The sequence below is a fragment of the Aristolochia californica genome, unplaced genomic scaffold (assembly GCF_029961685.1).
Source record: "Aristolochia californica isolate CCGP_79_NKW_82.1479 unplaced genomic scaffold, dmAriCali1.0.hap1 SCAF_2, whole genome shotgun sequence".
Classification (NCBI taxonomy): Eukaryota; Viridiplantae; Streptophyta; class Magnoliopsida; order Piperales; family Aristolochiaceae; genus Aristolochia; species Aristolochia californica.
In genome coordinates, this window is record NW_027181881.1 from 39,189,586 (window position 1) to 39,216,736 (window position 27,151).

General features: G+C 38.7%; 1 protein-coding gene across 2 annotated transcripts; it reads left to right on the forward strand.

Moving 5' to 3' along the window:
• The first annotated feature begins 16,621 nt into the window (after window positions 1–16,621).
• LOC137955528 (probable histidine kinase 4) lies at window positions 16,622–25,959 on the forward strand. 2 transcript variants are annotated; one of them, XM_068802510.1, is made up of 12 exons: window positions 16,622–17,683; window positions 18,227–18,675; window positions 18,907–19,140; window positions 19,244–19,413; window positions 20,646–20,864; window positions 20,989–21,175; window positions 21,262–21,313; window positions 21,406–21,635; window positions 21,836–21,934; window positions 22,107–22,801; window positions 23,644–24,111; window positions 25,256–25,959. In XM_068802510.1, the coding sequence occupies exons 2-12, from the start codon at window positions 18,349–18,351 to the stop codon at window positions 25,515–25,517; spliced, it is 2,943 nt and encodes a 980-aa protein (XP_068658611.1). In that variant the 5' UTR covers window positions 16,622–17,683; window positions 18,227–18,348; the 3' UTR covers window positions 25,518–25,959. The 2 variants fall into 2 exon arrangements, with proteins under 2 accessions (XP_068658611.1, XP_068658612.1); XM_068802511.1 differs by having other exon boundaries at window positions 18,301–18,675.
• The last annotated feature ends 1,192 nt before the right edge of the window (window positions 25,960–27,151 follow it).

Here is a 27,151-nt window from a genome sequence, read left to right on the forward strand (position 1 = left end):
CCAAATATGATGAATTAATCTGAACTAAACACTAATTATATCCTAAATTATCAAACAATAATCTAATTAACCACTTGCACAACAGGAAACGTCAACTCTGGATTTTACCGTGATTTGTGCCTCTCTCAAGTGCCACATAATCACGAATCCGATTTCTCAATCCTTGCGTCTAGCCCCTCTCGGGCGCCTAGAGTTAAAGACAGAAATCAGATTAAAATACCAAAATCCAACCTCAATTATAATCTTACCCTAATTAGCTAATTTAATCAAATATCAAGAAAACAAATCTTAAATAAACCTTAATTATCAAATCAGATTCAATTAACATTCAAAACCTAAGTTCAAACTATATGAAAAATTAAATTCAATAATGACGAATTACTCCCCTTCTTCCTCCTCTCGCTCGGGCAGCAACTCGTTCTCACGGGTGCTGCAATTTTTGAAAATTGGTGGCGTCGGGTAGCAATAGTGAGTGGCCGGAGGTAGAGACGACGCCGGCGACGACGGTTAGAAGCCGACGGACAGAGGTAACGTCCGGCGAAGAGCGAAACAGAGCTGACGTTCTCTAACCAGCTCTCTCGAGTCTCGGTTGGAGTCGGAATGGCTCCAGGACTGGTCGGAATATGTAAACGACGCCGGAGGATGGCCGGAATGAAGAAGTGGCACCAGAGAAGCCCTCTCGGATCCCCTCCCGGCCTGGCAAGCAAAGAATGGCAGCGTCGAACTCGCCGCGACGGAGACTCTCTCGAGCTCTCCTCGGGTCTGTTCTCGGTTGCCGGATGGTGGTGGACGACAGTGGCTTGGCGAACGGCGGTGGGGAACTCCTCGCGGATCCTCCCCTGTTTCGATCGACGGTGCTCCTCTGTTTTTCAATACTTTGTTTCTCTTTTCCTTTCACGCTCCTCCCCTCTCTCGTTCGACGCTTCTCCCTTTAAATATGATTTTCCTTATTTTAAAACGATTTGCCCTAGAAATTACCTCCATTTCACTAAGGGCATTTTGGTAAATATCTTCTTCTCCACCCAAATTCTCCTGAAATTCCATAATTGAATCTATAAAAAGCATTTCAGGAAGAAATAAGACTAAAAAAATAATGAAATATAATTCAGGAGGGAGAAATATGCAATATCGACAATGATTAATGCCAAATTCAATAAATGCTCATTTCATTTGAAAACCGATAAGTAACCACCTATGACACAATTATAAAGGTTATTCTATTATAATTAACCTAGTTCTCATGTCAGAATATGGCATCTATCAGCCAGCTTGTGGCCTTATCCTTGTGGATCACACGTGATCTTCCAGCTCATATTGATAAGATTCTAACTCGTGGTATCTTTGTGGGTCCCACTTGATCTTCAAGACTTCTAACTCATTTCAGCTTGTGCTTCTTATCTTCTTAACTCGTGCTGGCTTGGGTGAGGACTCTTCTTGGCATCCCATGTCCTCATGGTGGGTCCCACGAACTCGTGCACCATGGTGGGTCCCACATTGTAACACTCCCCTTCAAACTGAGGGTGAGAAAATATCATAGATGCCTAGTTTATTACAGATGGTAGACATAATCTTGTGAGTGACCGGCTTGGTGAGAATATCTGCAACGTGAATTTGGGATGATATATGTTTTAGAGATAAAAGACCCGCTTGGAACTTTTCTCGTATAAAATGGCAGTCCACTTCAAATGCTTTGTTCTTTCATGGAAGACTGAAATCGATGTAATGTGTATTGCTGCTTGATTATCCTAATATAGATCCATCAGAGCTTCTTTGTAGAATCCCAATTCAGTGAGAAGAGATCTTATCCATAGGAGTTCACTAACAGTATGTGCCATGGCTCTGTATTCTGCTTCTGCACTAGACCGTGTTACTACATTTTGCTTCTTGCTTCTCCATGTAACCAAATTCCCTCAAACCATTGTACAAAATCCCAAAGTAGATTTCTTGTCATCTGGGGATTCGGCCCAGTCTGCATCTGAGAATCCTTCGATGTTGAAGCGACCATGATTTTTATAGAGAAGCCCTTTTCCTGGAGCTCCTTTCAGCTATCGTAATATCCTTTTAAGTGCTTGTCAATGACTAAGTTGTGGCTTGTGCATGTATTGACTCACCACATTTAGTGCATATGATATATCTAGCCTTGTTACACATAGGTAAATAAGTCTTCCCACTAGTCTCTGATATTTCCTGATATCTATATCTTCTCCAATACTTGCACATAATTTTGTATTTGAGTCCATAGGAGTGTCTACTGGTTTGCATCCCAGCATTCTTGTCTCCTCCAGTAGATCAAGGGCATACTTCCTTTGGGATAGCACAATCCCATGTCTGGATTGTAATACTTCAATACCCAAAAAATATTTGAGTAGTCCAAGATCCTTTGTCTTGAATTCAGCACATATTTTTTCTTTTGTTTCCTTGATGCCCTCTGAATCACTACCAGTTAAAATGATACCATCAACATATACTGCCAGAATTACCTTACCTCTAGGTGTGTTTTTAATAAAAACTGATTGATCTCTAGAACATCTCTAAAATCATGCCCGTATGAGGGCTTGACTAAATTTCTCAAACCATGCACGAGAGGACTGTTTTAGACCATACAAAAAAATTTTAGTCGACATACTGACTCCCCCTCAATAACATACCTAGGTGGTTGTTGCATATAAATTTCTTCTTTCATGTCCCCATTCAGAATGGAATTTCTCACATCAAGTTGATATACCTACAGGGAAGAGTTAGCTTCTAGAGATAATAACACAAGTACCGAGTTCCATTTTCCCCTAGAGAGAAGGTATCCTCATAATCAATTCCATAACATTGTGTATAACCCTTAACCATGAGGCGAGCCTTCAGCCGAGCCACAAACCCATCCGGATTGTGTTTCACAGTAAACACCCATTTGCAACCGACGGGTTTCTTATCTGATGGAAGTGGGACCAGAGCCCGTGTCTGATTTCCATAAAGTGCCTGTATTTCTTCATTCATTGTTGCCTTCCACCCTGGATGTTTGAGAACCTCCTGATAGGACTGTGGTACAGATATGGAAGAAATAGCAGAGAGAAATTGACAACATGCAGAAGACGTAGAGGGTATGGTGCATGATATGGGTTCTTTTCTTTGTGCTATAGGATGAGTATCATATTGTGGGCCAAAAACAACTAGAGAAGATGGACTTACCTTAGTGGGATCTGTAAACTCACCCAATGTTTTTGGGGGTTGAGAAGTGTCTGTAGCACATGGCACAACCGGTCGAGGAGAACCTGGTACTGAAGATAAACCTGGAGGAGCATTGTCAGAATATTATGGAGAGTCTTCAAAAAATGTGACATCCCTGGACACAAGTAAACGCTGAAGAGTGGGATTATAACAAACTTAACCCTTTTGTGTACGAGAGTATCCTAGAAAGATACACTTGATAGATTTCGGACATTAACACCTGAAGATTTTCAAGGGCAATGAAAACGGATCATCATTTGGTAACAATATAGAGTAAGGAGATTTAATACCAAGAACAGAAGATGGTAGATGATTTATAAGAAAGCATGCGGTAAGAACTACATGAGGTCAACAAAAGTATGGAACTTTCATGGCATATAATAAACCTCAAGCTACCTCAAGAATATGACAATTTTTTTGTTAGATTACACTATTTTTTGAGGAGTGTAGGTGTATGATGTTTGATGGATAATGCATTTTCTTGACAAAAAGAGTCTAGTTCTTTGGAAATGTATTCTTTGGCATTATCAGACCGAAGTATTTTTATGTTCTGACCAAACTGAGTGAGTACCATAGCATGAAAAGACTTAAAAATCAATGGTATCTCAGAACTCTCATTAAATAGAAACAACCAAGTTGTACGAGTGAAGTCATCAATAAATGTAATAAAATACCTAAATTGAGAAATATTTGAGACGCTCAAGGGTCCCCATACACCAGTATGAATTAATGAAAATGGAGTAATACTTTTGACTTCTGAACGAGGTGAGTAGGTATTCCTTTGATGTTTACTCAGTTGACAAACTTCACAATTAAACTCAGACCTGACTTTAAGAGTAGGAAACATATAATGAAGAGCTTGTGAAGATGGATGTCCCAGCCGGTTGTGCCAAAGCCTTGTCACATTTTCAATTGTGGAAACAATATTTATTTTTGGTACATCTAGGTAGTATAGCACCCCTTGTTCATGACCTCCACCAATCATCTGCTTCGTTATAAGATCCAGAAATACACACGAAGTGGGTGAGAAGGTGATAGAGCAATTAAAATACTTTGTCATCTAACTAACAGATAACAGATTCAAAGGGAAGATAGGAACAAATAGAGTATTAGTGAGTGGAAGTTATGATGTAACAAAAGTGGATCATTTCCCTTGAATCTTGGTTCAAGAACTATCTGCTATGGCAACAAATTTAAGTGAAAAACAAGGAGATACAGAATGTAATAAATGTTTGTTACCTGATAGATGCTCGGAGGCTTTTGAGTCAATTATCCAAGATGAAGATGAGGCGGATAGCATACCTGAAGCAATGGTGGCAGCTGTATTTAATGAGGAACTTGGAGAAGAACCCATCATTTTCTGAAACAATTCATATTCTTCATTAGTAAAAATTTTCTTTTCAATTGATTTTGTGGGCTGATCCTCCTTTGTACCATCTACCATGGCTTGATTAGCCTTTGTCAAGTCTGAGTTGTTGTTGGCATTATAACATATTTCTCCATAGAGACCATTTTTTCCATAGTAAAGCATTTCCTTGTAATGGCATGTATCAATAGTATGGCCATGTCTCCCACAAATGAGTGCATTCATTCCACAAATTTTCCAAGCTTTTGATTAGCCAACTAATCACAATGGTATCATTTTTAACCATTTGTTATAAAAAATGTCTTCTTGATCAATAGGTGGTCCCCAGTTAGTGAGATGACCAAGTATGTCCTTTGTTATAAGAAACCTTCGAACCAATGTGGACCAACTCATAAAATTTGATACCCTTTGTAAGGGTATTATGGTAATTTTGAGTATACCACCTTTGCTACTCACATTTTCTTTAGCCATAATAGGCACTTCAACGAAAATAATTCTCCAAAAAATTCTAATTAAAATATCCAAGTAGTATTCTTCAAACAATTTGGTACATGGAGAAATTTAGCATTAATGTTAAACAATCATTATTATGATTTTTTTCTGAGTAAATAACAACTCATAATACACTCAATATCAATATCCTATATCAGGGAATCTTCTTCCCACAAAAAAAAAAAAAAAAATCAACAATCTGATCATGGACTGGTCTTGGTCAACAGAAATTCCAAACCGACAAAACTACTTTGATACTGAGAGACTAGCTTGCACAAAATAATGTTGAGAGAAGAAAACTCACTCTTAGCCATACGACAAAGCTCCGTACACTGGTCAAAATGGTCATAGTCTTAAATAAACTTTTTTCAATTTCAATGGCACAAAAATGGCTCAACTTTAGGACACAACAAAGAGACTACTTGCTTTTTAAGGGTAATGTTATGCACGCAATAAAATTATTAAGTTATTCAGAGTCTAATTAATTTTTTTCTTTAATTCACTTTATTTTATTTCAGTTAAAGTATTAATAGACCATAGGGGTATTTTTGTAATTTTATATCTATAGGGATAATTTTGTACTATTTTATCTTGAGCCTTGTATGGGTGAACCCTATTTAAGGGGTAAGAGTAATGAGAAAAAAGAAGCATTGGTTTAGCGTAAACAAGGGTTTTGAGTTCTCCTCAACAAGCTCAGCGGTGTGCGTTCTCCTCAAAGAACCTAGGGTTTTCAAGCTTCCCTTCGGCTTGATTTTCGTCTTTATCTTCTTCCACCCTATAATTATCTGTTGTTGTGGACACAACCGATACTCCTTTGCAGGATGTAGCTCATTTTGGCCGAAAAGGGACAACAACAAATGTAATTACTGTTCTTACTTCATGTGCCATTCGTGGTGTTCTTGAGCCCAAGATGATGATGAAATTTAAAATTGTTGTTGCTATTGCAGTGAAAAAAAGGGCACCACAATAGAAAATACAAACTGAAAAAAATAATGCAGATGAGCACCACCCTGGAATATTCTAACTTTGAACAAATGAGACAAGACTTGAATGTGTTTGTGCAAGGTGGGAACATTGATGATGGTCGTGATGTATTTAATGAATTACCTGCCATTGATCTAGTCTCGAATGAAATCTTATGTGGCAGAGGGGTTGTCTTTGGTCAAGATTGTCTTAATACAATTGATTTTGAAAAATTGTTGGCAGATAGGGAGACTCTCAATGATGAAGGTATTCTTAGCCATAATTTGAATGCAATGTTATGGGGAATGATTTTTCTTACTGTTGATGAGATAAAATTTAAATTCTTGGCGGCGATTGAACCGAGTATAAGTGTTGCTGCTGTGGCACTGCAGCAACCAGTGCTGACAACAGTGGTGCTGCTGAAAACAGTGGTGCTGCTAAAAACAGTGCTGACGGTTCTTAGAGTAGAACCAACAGTGCCTTATGAAGTCCATGATGTGTGCTACCAAACACAGTGTTGTTGTGCCAAGGACACAATGCTATCACACAGCCAAGGACACAATGCTGCTATGGCAGTGCAAAAAACAATGTTGTCCGACAGCCATGCAAAAAGTGATGCAGTGGCAATGATGAATGAAATAGGTGTTGTTAATTCTGGAAATCTAAATAACTCTTTCGTTGTGATTGCACAAATGCTCCAGAAATTTTTTTGGTCTTTGATAGCCTTAGTTTTGGGGTTGGATCGTCATGCATCCTTAGACGACACTGTTGGTTTTCCCACCCATGTTAGCATGCGGGTTTGCAGGATGCAAGCATCCTATGCTGGGTTTCTACAAATTGTACCAGTTAGAACTGTGAAACAACAAGGTTCTTCTAGCCCTCCAGTTGTTATTGTTGTTGTTGTCGCTATACAAGCTGACTTCGATGACATAGGACTTGGAGTTGGATTAGATTCCACGACCACAAATCCTATGGTGTGGGAAGGCTCAATCCACCCTAAGCTAAAGAATTTCCATCAAGCTCCAGATTTTCTTCCTCTAGGTATTACTTCTGAATATGTTCCTCATCGAATTGGTGTCACCAAGCAAGATCAAGACCAATCTGTTGTTCTCTCCCATAAGCAAGCTGCTGCAGCAACTACATCAGTGGCTACAAAGATCATTGACACTAAAAATCAGGAGGAGAAAAATGTTGTGCTTTTTGTGGATGATGGCTACCTTCATAATGCATTTGTGTCCGACCGGGCTAAGCGGAAGATCGTTTTCAAGAAGGGTGGCACGACCACTACTGGTAACTCGAGCTAAGTAGGTGATGGTGTTGGTGCAATCCTCTTTATGAGAAGCTCAGTTGCAGAGCAGAAGGCATTACCGATTCTTGGTGTATTCCGGAATTCTACTATTGTTGGTGTGGACCCTTCTGTAATGGACATAGGTCCACATGTTGCAATTTCTATTGCGGTGAAGGCATTGTATGAGGAAGCAGTTCCTGCATTCGATGTCATGGTGTTTTACTGTATTGGGGTGTGCTACAGCAAGTGGTGCGTGTCGGCAACAACAACAAAAATTGCTTCTCAGGTGGAATTCTCCAGTTTTGTCATCCAGAGGGCGGACACAGATACCGCGGATTTTACTTGGGAACAGGTGGAGACGTTGGCATGGGCAAGCAGACCCTACCTTTGAGCTTGAGGGCAAACTCTTTCTCCCAGGGGGTGTAATGTTATGCACGTAATAACATTATTAAGTTATTTTGAGTCTAATTAATTATTTTTCTTTAATTCACTTTATTTTATTTCAGTTAAAGAATTAATAGGCCATAGGGGCCTTTTTTTAATTTTATATCTATAGGGATATTTTTGTAATATTTTATCTTGAACCTTCTAAGGGTGAACCCTATTTAAGGGGTAAGAGTAATCGAAAATGGAAGTATTGATTTATCGTAAACAAGGGTTTTGAGTTCAGGGGTGTGTGTTCTCCTCAAAGAACCTAGGGTTTTCAAGCTTCCCTTCAGCTTGATTTTCGTCTTTCTCTTCTTCCTCCCTACATATCCCTGCGTCAAATCCGGGACCATAACAGGTAGCTCAAACACAAATCACTTCTTGGGTGAAGAATAAAAGACTTCACTCAAGCTAGATGTTTGGTACACTCCTATTCTTTTTAGCTAGTGGGTCTAGGCATTACTCTAAAATGATGAAAACATAGACAAAAAAAAAAAAAATACAAGAGGGAAACAACTTTAACTGGAAGAAAGCAATTATGCAAGACTCATACTTCCAAATGAATCTAGAATGTGACCTTTTAACAAAAAAATAGGGGAGACTATGCAAGTATGACTCTTTGGGGTGATCAAGTTTGACTCAAAAGGGAGATACATAATTAATTCCTCTATGAAATGATGACTAAGAAAAACTAAAAAAAAATATTCATAAGAAATTTTTTAGATAAAACATAATAATGAAAACTTTCTAAAAATAGACTTCTCATATAAGGCAATTACTTTTTAAAACAACTGGAGCAATTAGAAATAAAATATGTAAGAGATAAATTATGGAATAAGGGAGATTTAGGACACTAATATTTATAAATTAGAATAAGGAAACAAGACTTCCTAATTCAAAATTTTCGAACTTTTTAAAAAGATGGAAACTAAACTCATATGGGAAAACACTTTAAGGAACTAATGTAATTTGAGATTAATGGAAAGAAACTTTTAAGAATAGATAGATACTCCAGTTGGTAATATCATGACTAGATTTTGAAAAAAAATAGGAAACTTAGCCAACATTAGCAACTCAAAATGGGAAACAGAAAATCGGCTTAGATTTGAATTTTCGCATGCAACAGGCTACCAATATAACCTTTGATTCTTCCTATGTGGATATCTCTCTTTAAAAAGATCACATTGAGAACAATTTATTGGGATAAAAAGAATACTCAAATAAAATTTTTAGATATAATTCTCTATATAAATTCTCAGTCATGTTGGTACAAACCGTTCAGAAAGTTGAGGTTTGCTGCTACTACTTGAAACTTTTTGTTGTTTGACCTTAACTGCTTCAAATGTTGATTTCATTTTCTAGAAAAATCAGATTTCAACAATTCTTTCTTAGTTGTAAATGACATTTAATGCTATTTCCAAAGGAATATAATTTTCTATAAGAAAATTATGGTAAGAGAGTGCAAAATTAAATAAAAAAAAGGAAGAAAAAAAGACTAAAGGGAAAAATGAAAACTCCTTATTTTTTTCTTCCTCCCATTCTTCTCCATCTTCTTCTCCTTTTCCATGTTAAATATTTGCCTGCTCTGATACCATGTTGATTTCTAGGGCACACATATAAACACAAGAAATCTCAATGGAAGGAGAGAAGAGAAGAACTCTAGCTCTTGGGAGAGAGGAGAGAAGAAACCAAAAGAGATAAAGAAGAGGAAATAGAGAGGTGTAAGGACGACTTTGTGCCAAGCGGATAAGGCTTGAATGCTCTACTCCATGCCTTGAAGCTATATTTATAGTTATGGGAAGGTGTTTTTGATGATAATAATGCCTTTTGCACTATATACTTCAAAAGGAAAAAGGACATAGGAGAACATACACCAACTTGCATAATTGCAATTTTATGCCATCTCTATGGAAGTTCTCCTTATTTACTAGACATGTTACCCCTTCACACATAGGTGTCTTTTAATATTACCTTGTACATTGATCAATCAACTTAAAATGTCAACGAGAATATATTGATGGATCATACCATCACTCAATCAATCACATTTTGACAAAAAAATAGCCATTACACACGATTGTTCAATCAATTACTTTACACTAAGGGATCAATGTAAAATCAACTTTTGCAAACTGGTGAAGGGCTAGTAGATTGGAACTCTCAAAAGAAAATGATATCTCACCAAATTCAAGGGTGTAAGTTTTACTTTTTTTGTCATTTTTATTTTCTGATAGATTCATCTAGAGCCTTGATAAATCTATTTAGAAAAGGTCAGCTAGAGATGAAATCAACCTAAACTCTTTGGGAGATTAAGTTGTAAGCATCTATTTGAGCATATATGTGACTTGAAGGAGAACCAAAATCTCTTTCTTATAATTCAAAGATAACAGAGTGATTATTAGTGGATTTTTTTTAGCACGAGTTCTTGCTTGGGTGGTGAATACCAATAGGGGAATATCAATAACAAAACATTTGTTGTTCAATTGTGGTATGTGAATTTTTGCCTATTTATTTGTATTTTAATTGATTTAATTCTTGCACACTTTAAGTCTCAAAACTTGAAAAACTCAATCCGTCCCCCCCATCTTGAAGCCACTTTGACCAACTCTCACAACTTATGTGAAAAAGACAACAATCTCCTTGAAGACAAGGGACCTCAATATCATACTAGGCCGTCTAGGGGTGGCATCGAGCTTAGCCGACCTGAACCTGCCTATGTTTGAGCCGACCTTGATTTAAATATATCGAACTCGAGCTCGAGCCGAGCCCAACCTCTAGCCTAAAATTGTTATCGAGCTCGAGCCCAATAATTTTAACCGAGTTCGCGCCGAGCTTGAGCTTCAATATTCTTTCAAAAAATACATGTCTCCAGTTCGAGCTCCAACATACGTTTAAAACTTTTAAAAAAAAACATGTTAAATAAATTGAATATATAAAATTATGAATAAATTTTACATAAAATTGGGCATCACCTCTACTTAAAATTGGGCATAAGGGTGGCATCGAATTGAGTTGAGCCCGCACCTTCCTATGTTCAAGTCGAGCTTGATTTAAATATTTCAAACTGGAGCTCGAACCGACCCTAGCCTCGATCCTAAAATTGTAATTGAGCTCAAGCCTAATAATTTTAACCGAGTTCAAGCTCGAGCTCTAGCGAGTTCAACCTTAACCTACATAAAATATTGTTGATTTTCAGGACTCCATGGATTTAGCTCATGGAGAAAAAAGGAAAAAACTCATTGGGAGAAAACTGGAGGAAGAAGGGTTATGGAATTGACTCTCCCTTACCCTCCCCCTGAAGCTCTATTTAAAGATTTATGAAACAATAAAATTACAATAATACCCTTGAACTTAGGGTTTAGGGTTTTAGGGTTTTAACCCTAGAACTTTAACATAATTACATCAATGCCATCTCTATGAAATGACCCTTTATTTACCATCCTGCCATCAATGTATGTGGGCCTATGGGCCTTCTCCTTGATCTGTGGGCCTTGAGCCCGTCTTCGATTTCTCTTGGATCCATGGATCTTCCTTGGTCTTATGGGCTTGGGCCCATCTTCTAATACACTTGGATATGTGGGCCTTCCTTGGACTTGTGGGTTTGGGCCTTATCTTCCAATACTCCCCCTCAAGCTGGAGGTGAGAGGATAGCATCAACTCCTAGCGTACTGCAAATGTTGTATAAAATCTTTCTTATATAATATGCATTCATCTTCCAACACTCCCCCTCACGCTGGTGCTCTCGTTCATGAGGGCCAGGTGATTTAATATCAATAAAAGTAAATCACTTCTAGCCGTTAAGACATTTCTCTAAAGTGTCCTCCTCCACCACTGTGTCCCTCTACAGGACAACGACTATCAAGTGGTAGAGTAATATATGATATTAATAGGGGTGGTAATATAAATATAACAATAAGTTCCTCCGTCATGGACTGCCAACCATAATAATTTGATATTTTTTACGAGGATGAAGTTCCTCCGTCATGTACTTCCAACCACAAAAATTTGGCATTCTTTACGGGTATGAAGTTCCTTCGTCATGGAATCCCAACCACAAATAAATTTGATATTTTTTACGCGGTTGACAATAAATATAATAATAAGTTCCTCCATCATGGACTCCCAACCAATTTTTTTTTTTTTATATTTTGACAATAAATAATGGTATGAGGCTACCTCTTCTTCAATAATAATGTCTCATCAAAAGAAACACAATAGCAGCAGCTTAAATGGGCTTGGCTTGGGCCCATTTAACACGACCCAAAATAATCCTTGTAAAATGACCCATGTAAAAATCCAATGCACATATTTAGACCAAATAATATGCTGACCAAGGAATAATTTGTCAATTCTTCAAAAATAACAATCGAGCCAGTAAAAAAAAATTTATCGAGTCGCGCTGAAATCTTGGACACGTATATCGAGGAAGAAAATAAGTAGCACGAGTCAAGTTGACCCAAACCCGAGTTGACTCAATCCGAGGTTGTATGGGTTCGAGTTGACACGGGCGAGTCTAGATCTCCGCAAACATAAGCGGGCCCAGGTTTAATAAGCTCTTCCAAACTTGGGAAGAATTCAATTTGGCAACAGTGCTTTCTTCCCCCACCGAACAGCGGAAAACCAGAGTACCATATCTTCGGGAGGAAATTTTTCGAATAAAAACCAGAGAGATCTTTGAAGGCGAGACGAAAACGGAATCTCTCCAAAATAAGATACATCACCGGGAATCAAGCAAAACTTCGAAGGTAAGATTTTGATGACGACAACTTCTGAAAAACAACAACGCAGAATAACTTTCTGAAAATAGGTAGCAATGATCTTTCCGACAGCAGTAACGAGAAACTTTCCGGTAGCAGTCGTTTTCCACCTCCAAAAAGGAAACAACGGCAAGACATCTCGTTCGGCGGAAACCGTCCAGAAACTGTAACAAAGTTGGCGGGATCATTCCGCCAACGTCGTCAGCAATATTCGGATGCAATGTCATCTTCTCCGGCGACGGTGGGTCGCCTTCCCCGCCAGCCGAACAAAGTGGAACAGCAACGCGATTCTGAACAGAGACAGATTTTCAAAAAATAATTCAGTCTAGTACCCGAATAATAGAGCAACTATCGATGACTTCATCGCTGTAAGAAGTCATCGTCTTCGGCAAATAATGAATCTGGTTATTTCAAAGGAGAACATCTCAAAAACAACGGAGCTTCTGTAAGCACCATAATGGCTTTTCTCAAGATTTTCAAAACACTACACAAAAGCCGCAGGTAGAGACTTTCGGTGACGGTGGGTCAACAGTCGGGGAGACTTTTCCGATGCATAAAATGTCTCTGGCAGATAAACGAAGATAGATAACCTTAATTTGAGTTGAGTAATGGTAGATTAATGTTGGGCAGCAATAGAACCAGCAGGGCAATCGACAGCTTCAGAGACAATGAAACTCATAGGCAGGATGATTTAATCAACATAAGAAAGCAAAACAATGCACTAGACTAAGAAATAAAAGAAGAAAAAAAATTTCTAACCCTACACGAAGGAGAATGAAACCTGAAAAACCATAGTCGAAATCCTAAAAATCAAAGCTATGATACCATGTTGATTTTCAGGACTCCATGGATTTAGCTCATGGAGAAAAAAGGGAAAAAACTCATTGGGAGAAAACTGGAGGAAGAAGGTTATGGAATTGATGATTCCTAACCCTCCCCCTGAAGCTCTATTTATAAATTTATTAAATTATAATATTACAATAATACCCCTGAACTTAGGGTTTAGGGTTTTAAGGTTTTAACCCTAGAACTTTAATATAATTAGATTAATGTCATCTCAATGATATGACCATTTATTTACCATCCTACCATCAATGTATGTAGGCCTATGAGTCTTCTCCTTGATCTGTGGGCCTTGAGCCCGTCTTCTATTTCTCTTGGATCCATGGGTCTTCCTTGGTCTTATGGGTTTGGGCCCATCTTCTAATACACTTGGATATGTGGGTCTTCCTTGGTCGTGTGGGCTTAGACCCTATCTTCCAACAAATATATGTCAAATAAATTATATATAAAATTATGCATACATTTTATAAAAAGAATGATAGGGGTGGTCTGGGATTGAATCTCGATAATGGATTAGAACGCACTAATATTAATCTTTTTTACCACAGATGTTGTATAGCTTATTTTGTAATTTTTTAATCTGGCCTCCTTAGTGCCCCTGGTTGAAAATTTATATTCTAGTAAAAACTAGAAATATTTTTCCTTGGATACATATTTTCAAAAAAAAACTATAAATAAAATCCTATTACTATTAGTAACTTACTAGAAAATTACAAAAAATATTTTAAAATTTTCTTAGGAAAGTTAAATGAACCTCTTATTGACTCTTCTAGGGAAATAAATAAAAATTAATAATTATTTTAATATATTACTATAGTTATAGATAAAATTTTATTCAAATAAAATGTCAAACACAAAATTGCTATAAAAATTACCTCATGCTAAAAGTATTATAGCATCAACTGTCAAATACTTATTCAAAAAATTTCTATACGGTTTTCGCAGGAAAATCTTACTTAGAAAATTATATGATTTTTTTAATAAGAATTTCCAATTAGAAAAATATTTCAAAAAAACTCGAGGCACTAATAGTCCCTATGAACGTTTTTCTACTAAAAATGTTTTTTCAACATTTACTAAAAAAACCACTAATAGTCCCTATAGTGTTTTATTATTATTTTTCACTTGTTTATGATCTCGCACGTGCGAAATCGTCTTCTCGCATGGGGGGAACAACGAGGAGGGAAAAGTTTTCAGCGGCATCGGCGAGGAACTTTTGTTGGGGATAACGGCTGCGACGTAGGCGAAGGCAAACGAGGGGGAAGACATCGAGCGGCGGCCACAGTAGCGGATGGGAGGGGCTCGGCGGTGACGAGGGGAGAAATCCAGCTCTTGGTCCCACTCATCGGTCCCGACTCCCCCAAATTCCCCGTCTCTCATTAAATTAACGAGCTGACCCGCGAACTTTTGAGTCAAACCTTGATTCGGTCGAGCTCGGCTCGTTAATTTAAATGAGCTAATCCCGGATCTCGAACTCAGCTCGAGATCCTGGTATACTGAATCGAACTAAGCCGAAACCGAGCCGGCTCGATTTGAAGCCACCCTACTAGGCACAACATCTTTGGGGTTTGCCAAGTATGTGAAGGTGAATTGGCCTATGGACCTCTATAGTGACTACCCTGCAATATACAAGAGGCCATTCTTCTCACCTTAAGCCGCATCACACAGGAAACTTCTATAAGGTAAAGGTCAAGGATTTTAGTATGAAACAAAGAGTCATTATGGAAATTGTTACTCACATACTTAGTCCGAAGAGGGGTACCTTCTCCGGCCTCCTACGACCAATATCTTTTGGATGTCCTCTATCACTGATAGATTAGGATTTTGGCTATTTCATGGCGAGTAAGATGATGGACACAACGTTGAGTTTCCAAGCCGATGGACTTCATTTGCTCTGCAAATCACAACTATCCTACGCCACTTTAGAGTTGTCCTCACCGATGAGGAGAGTGTATACATGATGACGAAGATGTCGATGAGTGAAACCAAGGGTAGTAAGTTTAGCTTCACCAAGTAGAGAGGCCAATGGGTTCAAAAAGACACTTGGGAAAATAACTTTTCCCTCATCTTTTATAATTTTATTATAGTTTTTCCTTTTTCAGTCATTTTTCAAATTTGTTTTAATATAATTAAAATTTTATTCGAAGTCAAATGTTACTTGATAAATCGGATTCGAATTTGTTTTGAAAACTGTTTGCAAATTGAGAGCCAGGAGAACGGAGTCAAAGGAGGGAAGGTAGATGTCCGGGTGGTTCTGGCGCTGGAGATCGAGTGTGCTACCTACCAAATCTCCACAAGTCAATGCATTCCTCTGTAACCACGCCTTGGACAGCATTTATATATGTAAAACAAAATTCCTTTTTCTGATTTATGAACGTTGCCGCCGAAAGCTTCCGAGTCCTGGGTTCGGGTCCGAGTTCAGGACTCGTCTGGGAGTGGGGGACACTCGAGTCCGAGTTTGACCGGAGGGTTCCGGAAAGAATTACAGGGGAGCCACTTCACTTGGCTTAGACGACAAATATGTCTTATCCGAAGTTGACATGTGTCTTGTCAAAGCACGCCTAGCGGTAAAGGAAGAAGCTAGGGACATAAACGTCTTTATCTCCCAGATTTTCTTTCCCAATTCGATCTTCTCCCGCCCCCGCCCCCGCCCCCCTTTTATTAAAAGTAAATGTATATTTATTTATTTTATTAAAATTAAAAAAACCCTGTTTGGAAGGAAGCTATAGAAAAAGAAAAGCCAAGGTTTAATCGTCTGTAAATGATGTTGTGACAGAAGAGATAAGTTTTAAGTATTCTTCTCTAAATCATGATTCTCTCTGCACTAGAAGTGTCACATTCGGACACGGCACGATAATGCATCCAGACCGTTGCAATGTTGGTCCCCATCGAGAAAAGTTTCAATTGAAATGACTAAATTGCCTAGGCTTCTGTGGCTCTGGAAAAGACCAGCACGGTGGAAGCGGGTCGGAATCTGATATTTGTCAGTGGTATTTTCGTCAGAGCGTCTGAAAACTTCCCCTTGTTGGTTTCAATAATTTTCTAATAAGAGATTCCTTTTCTTGTCAGTGGTCATTGTCCGAAAGATCTTCGATTGCGATATTCTCGAATTTTTTCTTCTCTGTTTTCTTTTTCTCTTTTTCCTATTCCTTTCTTACCTTTTTTTTTTTTTTTTTCCATTCACCTTGGCCGTGAAAAACCCAAAACCCTCGCACAGAGGGAACCATCCGACGTCCTTGTCTCAAGCCCTCGGGTTCTCATGTATCAGCTTCTAACCTGGATTCTGATATCCCCAGACTCACATGGCCGTCTGATCTACATTCAAGAAAAAGCCTGAGACAATGATGGCCCGAGGCTCTTTTTCTTGAAAGGAGAAGGGGAAATGAAATCCCTCGGATGATCGTGGGAAAACCGTTCCTATTTGGTGAAGCTCGCATTTCTCCTCTTCCTCCTTGGCCGAGTTTGATTTAATCGGTTGATTTTGGAATCATCCACCTCAGTTTGATGTAATGGTGTGACTGGTGATCGGGAAAGATTGTGTTCTTGGATCGGTTTTGGCTTCTGTCGGACCATCGTGATGCTTCCCTGTACTAGTTTTGGATTCACACCTGCTGGAAATTACTTCCTCAATTTCATCCCTGTACTAGACAATCAAATTTTCCACCGATTGATTGGGTGGAGTTTGTCTGAAATTTCTCTGAGGCAAAGAACTGACTTCAGAACAGTCAACTATTCGGCTGGGAACCAGGAAAAGTCGTGCCACTGTTGCTGCATTCAGTCCTTGAAAGCGTACGAGTTGGCAACGCTACAGATCGGGTTTCTTAACCTTGATTTATAAGTGGGTCTATGCCAAAAATCGTTCTGGCATTCAATTTCTGAATGTGAAAGAGTCTTCTCCGGCTACTTGTTAGGAGAAAGCTCGCCGGAGCTTAGATTCTTGTTAAACCGGCTGACATCCATTCTGAAATTCCACTGTCTATCGTCACCAAATAGTAGTTCCTGTGTATTGATTTGATTCTCATTTTCTGAACCATAGAGAAAACAGGGGCCAACAAGAAAAATGCGAAGAGTAAGTCCCAGTCCGATAACAATAGGAGAAAAAAATTCTATAAACGGAAGGAAATAGTATATCGGAGAAGTGCAGATTGGGGAAGATTTGTTTATGGTTACAGTGCGTTGGAGCAGACAGTCGCGTATCTACATATATCCACAAATTCGATTCAGTTGCTCTGGAAAAGGGGGATAGAGCGAATATTTCCAATAGAATAGAGGGGCCGAAGAGGATTTCGCGTAATACAAACGAGAACAATACAATGCACCAGAATGCAGGTAGATGGCTTGCTTATTTCTAACCTTCCTCTCTCTCTCTCTCTCTCTCTCTCTCTCTCTGCTTCGCTGGTCTCAAAGAAATAACGAAAGAAAGCCCTCGTGAAACCAATCTTGGTCAATTTCCCCTGGGTTTTCTGTAAAATAAAGAGAACATGGCTGCCTTTGTCTGTACCCTCTAACAAATCCATAATCTCTCCTCAGACATTATTACAGCTCTGTTCCAAAATTTTCTATTTGTTCTCGCTAAAATCCAGATGAAGAAACCAGGAATCTGATGATGAAGAGAGCCCCATTCCCTCTTTGGGATTTGGGATTTTCCTTCTTTTGAGAAGCTGCACCTCCATGCCTTCCATATTTTTTCTCTCCCCTGTCTGTAAATGCCGTTTAGCGGAGAGAGAGAGAGAGGGAAAGGCGTGGGAGGCTACCTGGTCTTATTTGAATTAATAATTTTTTTTTAGGCTTGTATCACGCAACCCGATGTGAGAAAATGATAGTGTGGATTAACCGACTAAGTCTAGCGGTTCTCTTTTCTTCTCACTGCAGAAAAAAGGCCTTCGAAGCTACAGGTATCATGAGGAAAATAGAAAGGCACTCCTTATTTTGTTTTGTACTGGCAGGAGAGTGAAAGAGTGAAAGAGTGAAAGTGAGCGGAGGGAAGACAGAAGATGGGTTCCAAGATGCCGAGCCACCACGCTGTGGCCGTGAGGCTGTCGGCTGCCAGGAAGGGAAACAAGACGACTCAGTATTGGAAAAGTTTGCCGCTGTCACTGCTGGGAGTCTGGATCATGGTGGCGGCTTGTATTGCCATGTATATCTGTGGCTGTTTGAACGCTGTAGTGATGGAGAGAAGGAAGGAGGTGCTTGTTAGCCTGTGCGATGAGCGAGCCAGGATGCTGCAGGACCAATTTGCCGTCAGCGTTAATCATGTCCATGCCCTTGCCATCCTCGTCTCCACTTTTCATCATCACAAACACCCATCAGCCATTGATCAGGTCCACTTTCCTTCTTTCCAGATGCAAAATTCTCTGCATGACTTTATTTTTTCATAATTATTCGTTAACCTACCATTTTCAGAATTGCCTCGACTCGATCCTACCGCTCTCTCTTCCTGCTTACTCATTGAAAGTTCATTCTAGTTTTATTGTTTTTCATTATTTCAGTTCGGGCTTTACTTTTTTTTTTTTACTTGGTCTTCGTTTACCAGTTTGGGTTTCAAAATGCAGGAGACCTTTGCAGTGTACACGGCGAGAACGGCTTTCGAGCGTCCACTGCTTAGTGGTGTGGCATATGCGAAGCGGGTGCTTCATTCAGAGAGGGAGAAGTTCGAGAAGCAGCAGGGTTGGACGATTAAGACCATGAAAAGGGAACCTTCATCTGTTCAAGATGAATATGCTCCGGTTATTTTCACTCAAAAGACTGTTTCATACCTTGAATCCCTTGACATGATGTCCGGAGAGGTAGATTCAATTTATAGTTCCATCTCTTTTTCCCTCTAATTTACTTCGAAAATTTTGATTTCCGGAGCTGCTTGGTGTTCATGCTACTTTTTCTCCACTTTAGGAGGACGGGGAGAACATTCTGAGGGCTAGAGAGTCTGGTAAAGCTGTTCTTACGAGCCCCTTCAGGCTGCTAGAATCCAATCATCTTGGTGTTGTTCTGACATTTCCAGTTTACTACTCTGGTCTCTCTCCTGATGCTACAGTTGATGATCGCATCAAATCAACCGCTGGGTGAGACTTACTCGATCCTTCTAGTACCTTTCGATTGCATTATTTGTTAATTGACTTATTAGGGGTAGTTTGGTAGTCTAAATCCGTACTGACTAAACCTAAGTAGCTGAAACTTGATCCAAATAAAGTATGTATGGTCAAACATTGCGCATGTGGCATTTTTTCCTTCACTGGGTTTGTCAATTACTGTCTCCCTTGATTTTAAAGGAAAAAAATAATAAACTTATGATCTCCTCTGACGCTCATCTTTCAAGGACTCTGATTGATTCTGGCAGCTTACAAATAGAATTGTAGTTATCAAGAAACTATGCTTCTGTCCGTGAGTTTAGGCCCTGGCGGTTATATACGCAGTGTCACTTAAAAAAAGGAATGTTGGAAGTCTGTGTCATACCGTCATCTAAACAGAGCAGCTGCAATTTATGTTGTGGTACCGACCTTTTACATTTTACTTTGGGGATCTTCTGGAAACATCAGTTCTGTTGAGACACTTAGTGTGTATGTTTAATTTGTTTTATGGTCAACATCTTGAATACTGTTCGTTTCTGATGTGCATCTTGGTAGCTTACCTTTCCTCCTTTGATCTTCCGCTAGGTCACCATTGTCATTTCAGCCCGCAGAAATTACATTAACCAGTGGCACTATTTAAATCTTGGTTTGGGAGGGAGGTGAAAGTGGTGTGTTTTGTTTAATGCAAGACCTCATGGGTTCACAACAACATCATGCATAATTTGTCCCATAGGTGACCATAAGCCTGCTTTTGTTTATCCCATTATACTTTTGATAACCCTCATACTTTCCACAACCACATTGTATTATAATTTTGTTACCATATTGTATTTGTTGTCATTCCCACCGCTATGCTGCTACTATTGTTTTTTCCTCTTTTTCTTCTCTTTTTTTCTACAGTCAGTGGCAAATGCTGAAAGTTCCAATGGATCTGGTAAGTTTTCTTCAGGATCCAAAGGAAGGTTCCACTGATAGGTCTTTGTTGATTGCATTTCAAACTGTTTCGCTTTCCTTCGTTGTGCTCATTCACCCTGAAAACATTGAATATTCAAAACCTAAAGAATGAAAAAACTGATGAAATAAGTTTGCACTGAAGGCTTTTAAGTTGGTGATTTTTTTTGCTATGTCTTGTGGTTATAAAATGCTCATATTTTTGTTATTGCCTTTCCGCTTTTGTTTACCTTATTTGTTCCAATAAACGGGATTAACACGGGGCTGGAAAACAGATACCTTGGAGGAGCCTTTGATGTTGAGTCCCTTGTCAAGAATTTGCTGAGGCAGCTCTCAGGGAATCAGGCCATTGTTGTAAATGTATATGATGTCACTAATTCGTCGGAACCATTAATCATGTACGGATCCCTAGATTCAGGGGGTGACATGTCTCTTGCACATGTCAGTTTGCTTGATTTTGGAGATCCATTCAGGAAGCACCATATGAGCTGTAGGTGAGTAGGTAATTCTTACTGCTGCTTCAATCTGATATTTGAAGTATGTACTTGGTTCAATCATCCAAGATACCTAAGACTTGCCCTGTAACTTAAAAGGTTTATTGTTTGCATATTTTGTCAGATACTATCAGAAGCCCTCAATTCCTTGGTCCACAATCACCACTTCAGTGGGTATCTTTGTGATTGCTGTATTGGTAGGGTACATCACTTATGCTGCAGTTACCCACATTGCCAAAGTGGAGGATGCTTTTCGCAAGATGGAAGAACTCAAAGTTCGAGCAGAAGATGCTGGTGTTGCTAAATCAGAGGTTCCACACCCAGTTTCTGACAATTTATTTGCAACACTTTGTTCATTTTGTTGTACTTATTGATTCCAATGCCTTTTTCCTTGCAGTTTTTAGCAACTGTTTCACATGAGATCAGAACACCCATGAATGGTGTGCTTGGTATGGTCAGGTCTCTGTGTTTGTGTGTACTGTGTGTGGAACCTCTGAGCAAAAAAAAAAGGCAATTTTTAAGTTTATCTTCTTGGTTGTAGGGATGCTGTCAATGCTTCTAGACACAAACCTTGATTCAAACCAAAAGGATTATGCAAAAACAGCTCAAGTTTGTGGGAAAGCTCTGATAACATTAATAAATGAAGTGCTAGATAGGGCGAAAGTTGAATCTGGCAAGATAGAGTTGGAGGAGGTGCCTTTTGATGTCAGATCTGCCCTAGATGATGTGCTCTCTGTATTTTCTGCCAAGTCTAGAGGAAAGGGTATTGAGGTATCTTTGAGTTTATATAGCTTTTACCACTACTAGTCTGACAATTGCAGTCTGTGACTTTTAAACTATTTACTGACTTGATATTTATGTTCATCCACTCTTGTGCATCTGCATTTTTGTTGAACTCATTTATTTTATTTCTTGCTGATGCTCTTAAAATGCCCTATTATGATGCTACTTCATCATATGGCAAAGTGTAGCTTGCTGTATTCGTCTCTGAAAAAGTCCCAGAAATAATTATTGGCGATCCAGGACGATTTCGGCAGATTATCACCAATCTAGTGGGAAATTCAGTTAAAGTAAGTTATTGAATAATGTTTTGTGTCCTTGATACTCTGTTATGGATTTGATCAGTGGGTTAACCTTTTACTTTTATTGAAATTGAAAATTTATTGCCAATACAGTTGCTTACATGGAAACATAATTTAGGTTTCCTTTATTTACTTAGTTGGAATTTCTCGGTGATTGCAGTTTACCGAACGGGGTCATATATTTGTACAAGTCCATATGGCCGAACACCGAAAACATGTCTTAGATGTAATGGCCGAAGTAGACTCAAAGAGAGGTACTGGAGTGGATATCATTTCAGGTGGCAGTCCATTCACTACGTTGAGTGGTTTTGAAGCTGCAGACAACAGGAACTGTTGGGAAACTTTTAAACTGCTGGTCTCTGAAGACCAGTACTGCATGGCTACTGATGAGGCATCAGATTATGTTTCCTTGACGGTTAGTGTGGAAGATACAGGTATCGGGATCCCTTTGCATGCACAGGATCGGGTATTCACACCTTTTATGCAGGCTGACAGTTCAACTTCTCGAAACTATGGAGGGACAGGGATTGGATTAAGCATCAGCAAGTGCCTAGTTGAGTTGATGAGTGGACAAATAAGCTTTCTGAGTAGGCCTCTTATAGGAAGCACATTTACATTCACAGCAGTCTTCAAAAGATGCGAGAAGAATGCCATTACTGACCTGAAAAGACCTCTTTCTGAGGCTCTTCCTTCTGGTCTCAAGGGGATGAGGGCTATTGTGGTTGATAAGCGGCCCCTTAGGGGTGCTATTACAAAATATCATCTACAGAGGCTTGGTATTTGGGCAGAGGTTGTCAGTAGTATAAAACTTGCATTTGGGTCATTATCTCAACAAAATGGCTGTTCAAAACCGGGGTGAGTGATGTTTTTTAGCTTACTTTTATTTTAACGAACTTTTTGGTTTTCACAGGTTCCTAATGAGGCTGTTGTTTTTAATTTTCTTAATTCAACAGAATGGCTGTAATGTACTTTTGTTTTTTTGGAACCTTACTTTCATGGAACATACCATCTAACATTAGTACTCTTATATTTGAAATGCTCGAGCAATGTAATTAACCCAATACAGTATAAGAATTTCACCACATCAGGATGTGGTGTTGCTTGTGAAATATGGGTATATTTACTGTTTAATTTAAACATCTACTAGTATGTTAGTTCTCATGCAGAATCTCTTGATTGGTGACCAGGGGCAGACAGAATTTTCCGGGGGGGGGGGGGGGGGGGGGCGCATGATGAGAAAGCACAATTTTTTACTAAAAATTGCTTACCTAATTAATGAATCTCAAAATATCAGGGCCCCCCCTTTTCTCTGCTGTGCTCATAACATTTTAGATCTGGTCAGTTTGATACTATACTATTCATGTATGTTCAAGGTGGCCCATGTACAGAACCTTCTGTAGTACTGGTTTTTACAAAATGATCCAGAGAGCAAAGAGTAGTTTTCTTTAACTATCATCTTCCTTCAGTAGATTGAGTCTTAGACTGCATTGCCACCTAGATGTCATTCTTCATTTGAGGTTTTTGGCTTCTCACTGGCGTATTGGGTACTTAAGGTGCATTGCTGTGTAACCGTTCATCAAAAATAAAAAATATTGCAACCATTATTAAAGAAGAAACTCTTGTTCTTTGTAATTTTCGGAAGTATTTTTCCTTTATGAAAAGCATATTAAAATCTTATTCTGTTGCTTCTCCACCAGTGTTGGAAGAGAGATTATATTGATTGAGAAGGAGATATGGCTTTCTGAACATGTTCTGGACTGGAAATCTAACGTTAAATCGTTTAAACTGCCCAAGTTGATCCTACTGGCAACTTCTGCAGATTCTGACAAAGCCAAGGCTGCAGGTTTCGATAGGGTTATTATGAAGCCCCTTAGAGCTAGTACTATTGCTGCCTGCCTTCAACAGGTACTGGGGTTAAAGGACGAGAAGCCACAAGGAAAAGAAGCTATAAAAAATTCTGGGGTCCTTCACACCCTGTTGTTTGAGAAGAACATATTAGTAGTTGATGACAACAGTGTAAACAGGAAAGTTGCAGCTGGAGCTCTGAAGAAGTATGGGGCTCGTGTGGAGTGTGTAGGGAGTGGAAAAGATGCACTTGCCCTTCTGAAACTACCGCATAAGTTTGATGCATGCTTCATGGATGTTCAGATGCCAGAAATGGACGGGTAATTACAAACAGATCTCTAATAGTTTTTTTAAATTGCTATAATTTATGGTTTACCATATGAAGGTGCTACAAATATGTAATTTATCTCAACTTAAATAAGCATACCAAAATACATGTGGCTTACTAGGTAGGAAATCTGATATAGCTAGCACTATCTTTTCATTTTTGGTGATTAAACTGATTAGTCTTTGAATGAATATAAAACCTAGAAGAGATATGTCGTAACATAGTGGAGTTAGCTTCAGCAGGAGACGCTCAACGTTGTTGCTAAATTGACAGATTTACCTGCTGTGGAGCATAATATATCATTCCATTTGACGCATGTGGCTTACTGTAAATTTATCCATCCTTTGTATTATATCATATCATATAACAGGTCGGTTTGCCCCAAAGAGTGGCTTGGTATAGCCGGGCTGTGACCTTGATCCGGAGAATGGTAGTCAGCTCGGATCTGGGTCCACCGGTCTTAACTTATCCAGTCAGAAACATAACATATATATCTTGTAGCTCATGTTTAGTTGTGAGATCTTTCCGGAGATGCTTTTGAGCTCAACTCATGTTAGAACATATAATCCAGGCCAAGGATTCTGGACCAATTTTAATTGCAGGCCACGGTTTCAGCTCATGTTTAGTACACCTGAATTTGCTTATTGCCAGGCCAAAAATTCTAAACCAGATTCAGCTCATGTTCGGTGTACTTGTTTTAGCTTATTGGTTGGCCCAGGCCACAGACTCTGGACTCAATTGAGTCTTGAGTGGGACTTGATCCATTTATACTCCTAATTGTTCGTTTACTTTCCAATTACTGGTACCATCTTTTAACCAATTCACTACAAGTAATTCAGAAGTTGTGCTTTGGTGGTAAACTACTTGCTTTTTTGCCATTAGGATTAAATATGTGAACAGTGTTATTTTCAGTAATTCTAAGATTGTGTGCCTTTAAGATAATATTTGGTAAGTGAACAGTTATTCAATCATTCAAAGAAAGAGAAGTGATTCTTTATGTTATCTTGAAGGAGTGATAGGGCTTGAAGCTTTAGGTTTTTCATCTTACACTACACAAATCTTTGTATTTAATGGCAAAGTCTCAAAAGCATCATCTGATTAAATTCTGTGTTTGTGAACTGTGCTGTCCTATGCAGATTTGAGGCTACCCGGCGAATACGTATTATGGAAAGCAATGCTAATGAAGATTTAAGTAATGGAGGTTCAGCAGCAGAAGGATCTAATGAGGTCAAGTATCATCTGCCCATCCTGGCCATGACGGCAGATGTGATCCATGCAACATACGAGAAATGCCGGGAATGTGGAATGGATGCATATGTCTCAAAGCCGTTTGACGAAGAGCAGCTATATCAGGCAGCGGCGAAATTCTTTGAATCCAAAAGCATTCCCAATTCGTGAGGCAAGCCTATCTCGAGAATCTGGTGAATGAATCAATCACCCATTTCCCTACTAGAAGAGATTGCCAGAGAGAGAAAGTTCGAAACAATGCCATCAATTTTCCCTACTACAGGTCATTGTTTGTGGCTGGTCTCTCTTTTTGGATTGATCCCTTTTAAACGATTTAAATGGATATTCAAGCAACGTGTGTTTCCTGGGATTGCATTGATTTCCGCGAGAAAGGAAGACCGCAAGCTATACCTCTAGACCTGCTTGTATGTATAAATCTATTGCAAAAATACTCGTCGGGTTCCCCGGCAACCCCTGGGAAAAAGAAAAAGAAAGTTGTATATTGAATGTCTCTATGATATGTTTCTGTTTTTGTTGTAATCAAGATTTGGGTGATTGAAGAGTAGAAAATTAAGAGAATAATGAGAAAAAGGAGAATAAATTTCTAAAGAGTTTCAAGGTTTTTGTTGGGAATTGTGCATAAATTCTTAGATTTTATGTTTTTAGTTATAAATTATAAAAATATCTCTATATACTTAATAAATTTTAATTTTTTTATATAGTAAAAAGTTATACGCATTATTTTTATATATGAAACCAGAAAAAGGTATAAAAGATGATGAGTAAAATCTTTTTGATAGACAGGTGTTAGGAGCAGTTCAGTTGATACTGTCCAAGAACAATGGGGATGATGAAGATTCTATCTGACATGTGTGAGAATGCTTCTGTAAATAATAAGGTATATCTCATTAAAAAACTCTTTAATTTAAAAATGACTGAAAATATATCAGTGGCATTGTATTTGAACGAGTTTAGCACGATTATAAATCGATTGACCTCCGTTCAAATTAAATTTTATGATGAGGTTCGTGCTTTAAGGTAATGGGAAGTTGATATTTAATAAGGGTTGCGGTTAGTAATTCCGTAGGTAACGAGAAGTTGGTATTTGATGATGTTCAGGATACCATTCTTGCAGAGGAAGTTCGTAGAAAGGATTCCGGAGAATCATCGACATCTAATTTTTCCTTAAGTGTCGATACTAAGGGCAAGAACTTCGAGAAGAATTCCAAGATGGGTAATGGTAGACGAAAGTCAATGAATGATAGAAGTAAGTCGAATGTAGAATGTTAGAACTGTGGCAAGTCTGGTTACATAAAGAAGAACTGTAGAGCATCGAAGAAGGATGAAAAGAAAAACAATGTTGCAAATGCGTTGAATGAAGAGGTACAAGACGCTTTACTCTTGTCCGTTGATAGCCCTATTGACTCTTGGGTGTTAGATTCTGGAGCTTCTTTTCACACCACCGCACATCGTGAGATTATGAAGAATTATGTTGCTGGAGATTACGGGAAATTGTATCTTGCTAAAGGAGAACCTTTGGATATTATTGGTATTAGTAATGTCATTTTGAGGATGTCAAATGGATCAATGTGGAAAATTCACAATGTGAAACATGTACCAAAACTAATGCGTAATCTAATTTCAGTAAGGCAACTTGAAGTTGAAGGTCATATTGTGACTTTTAATGGTGTTGCCTGGAAAATCACAAAGGGAGTCATGGTTGTTGCACGAGGAGTTAAAACTGAAACTCTTTACATCACTTCTAGTTACAATTGTTGATGCTATTATTGATTCTGATTTGTGGC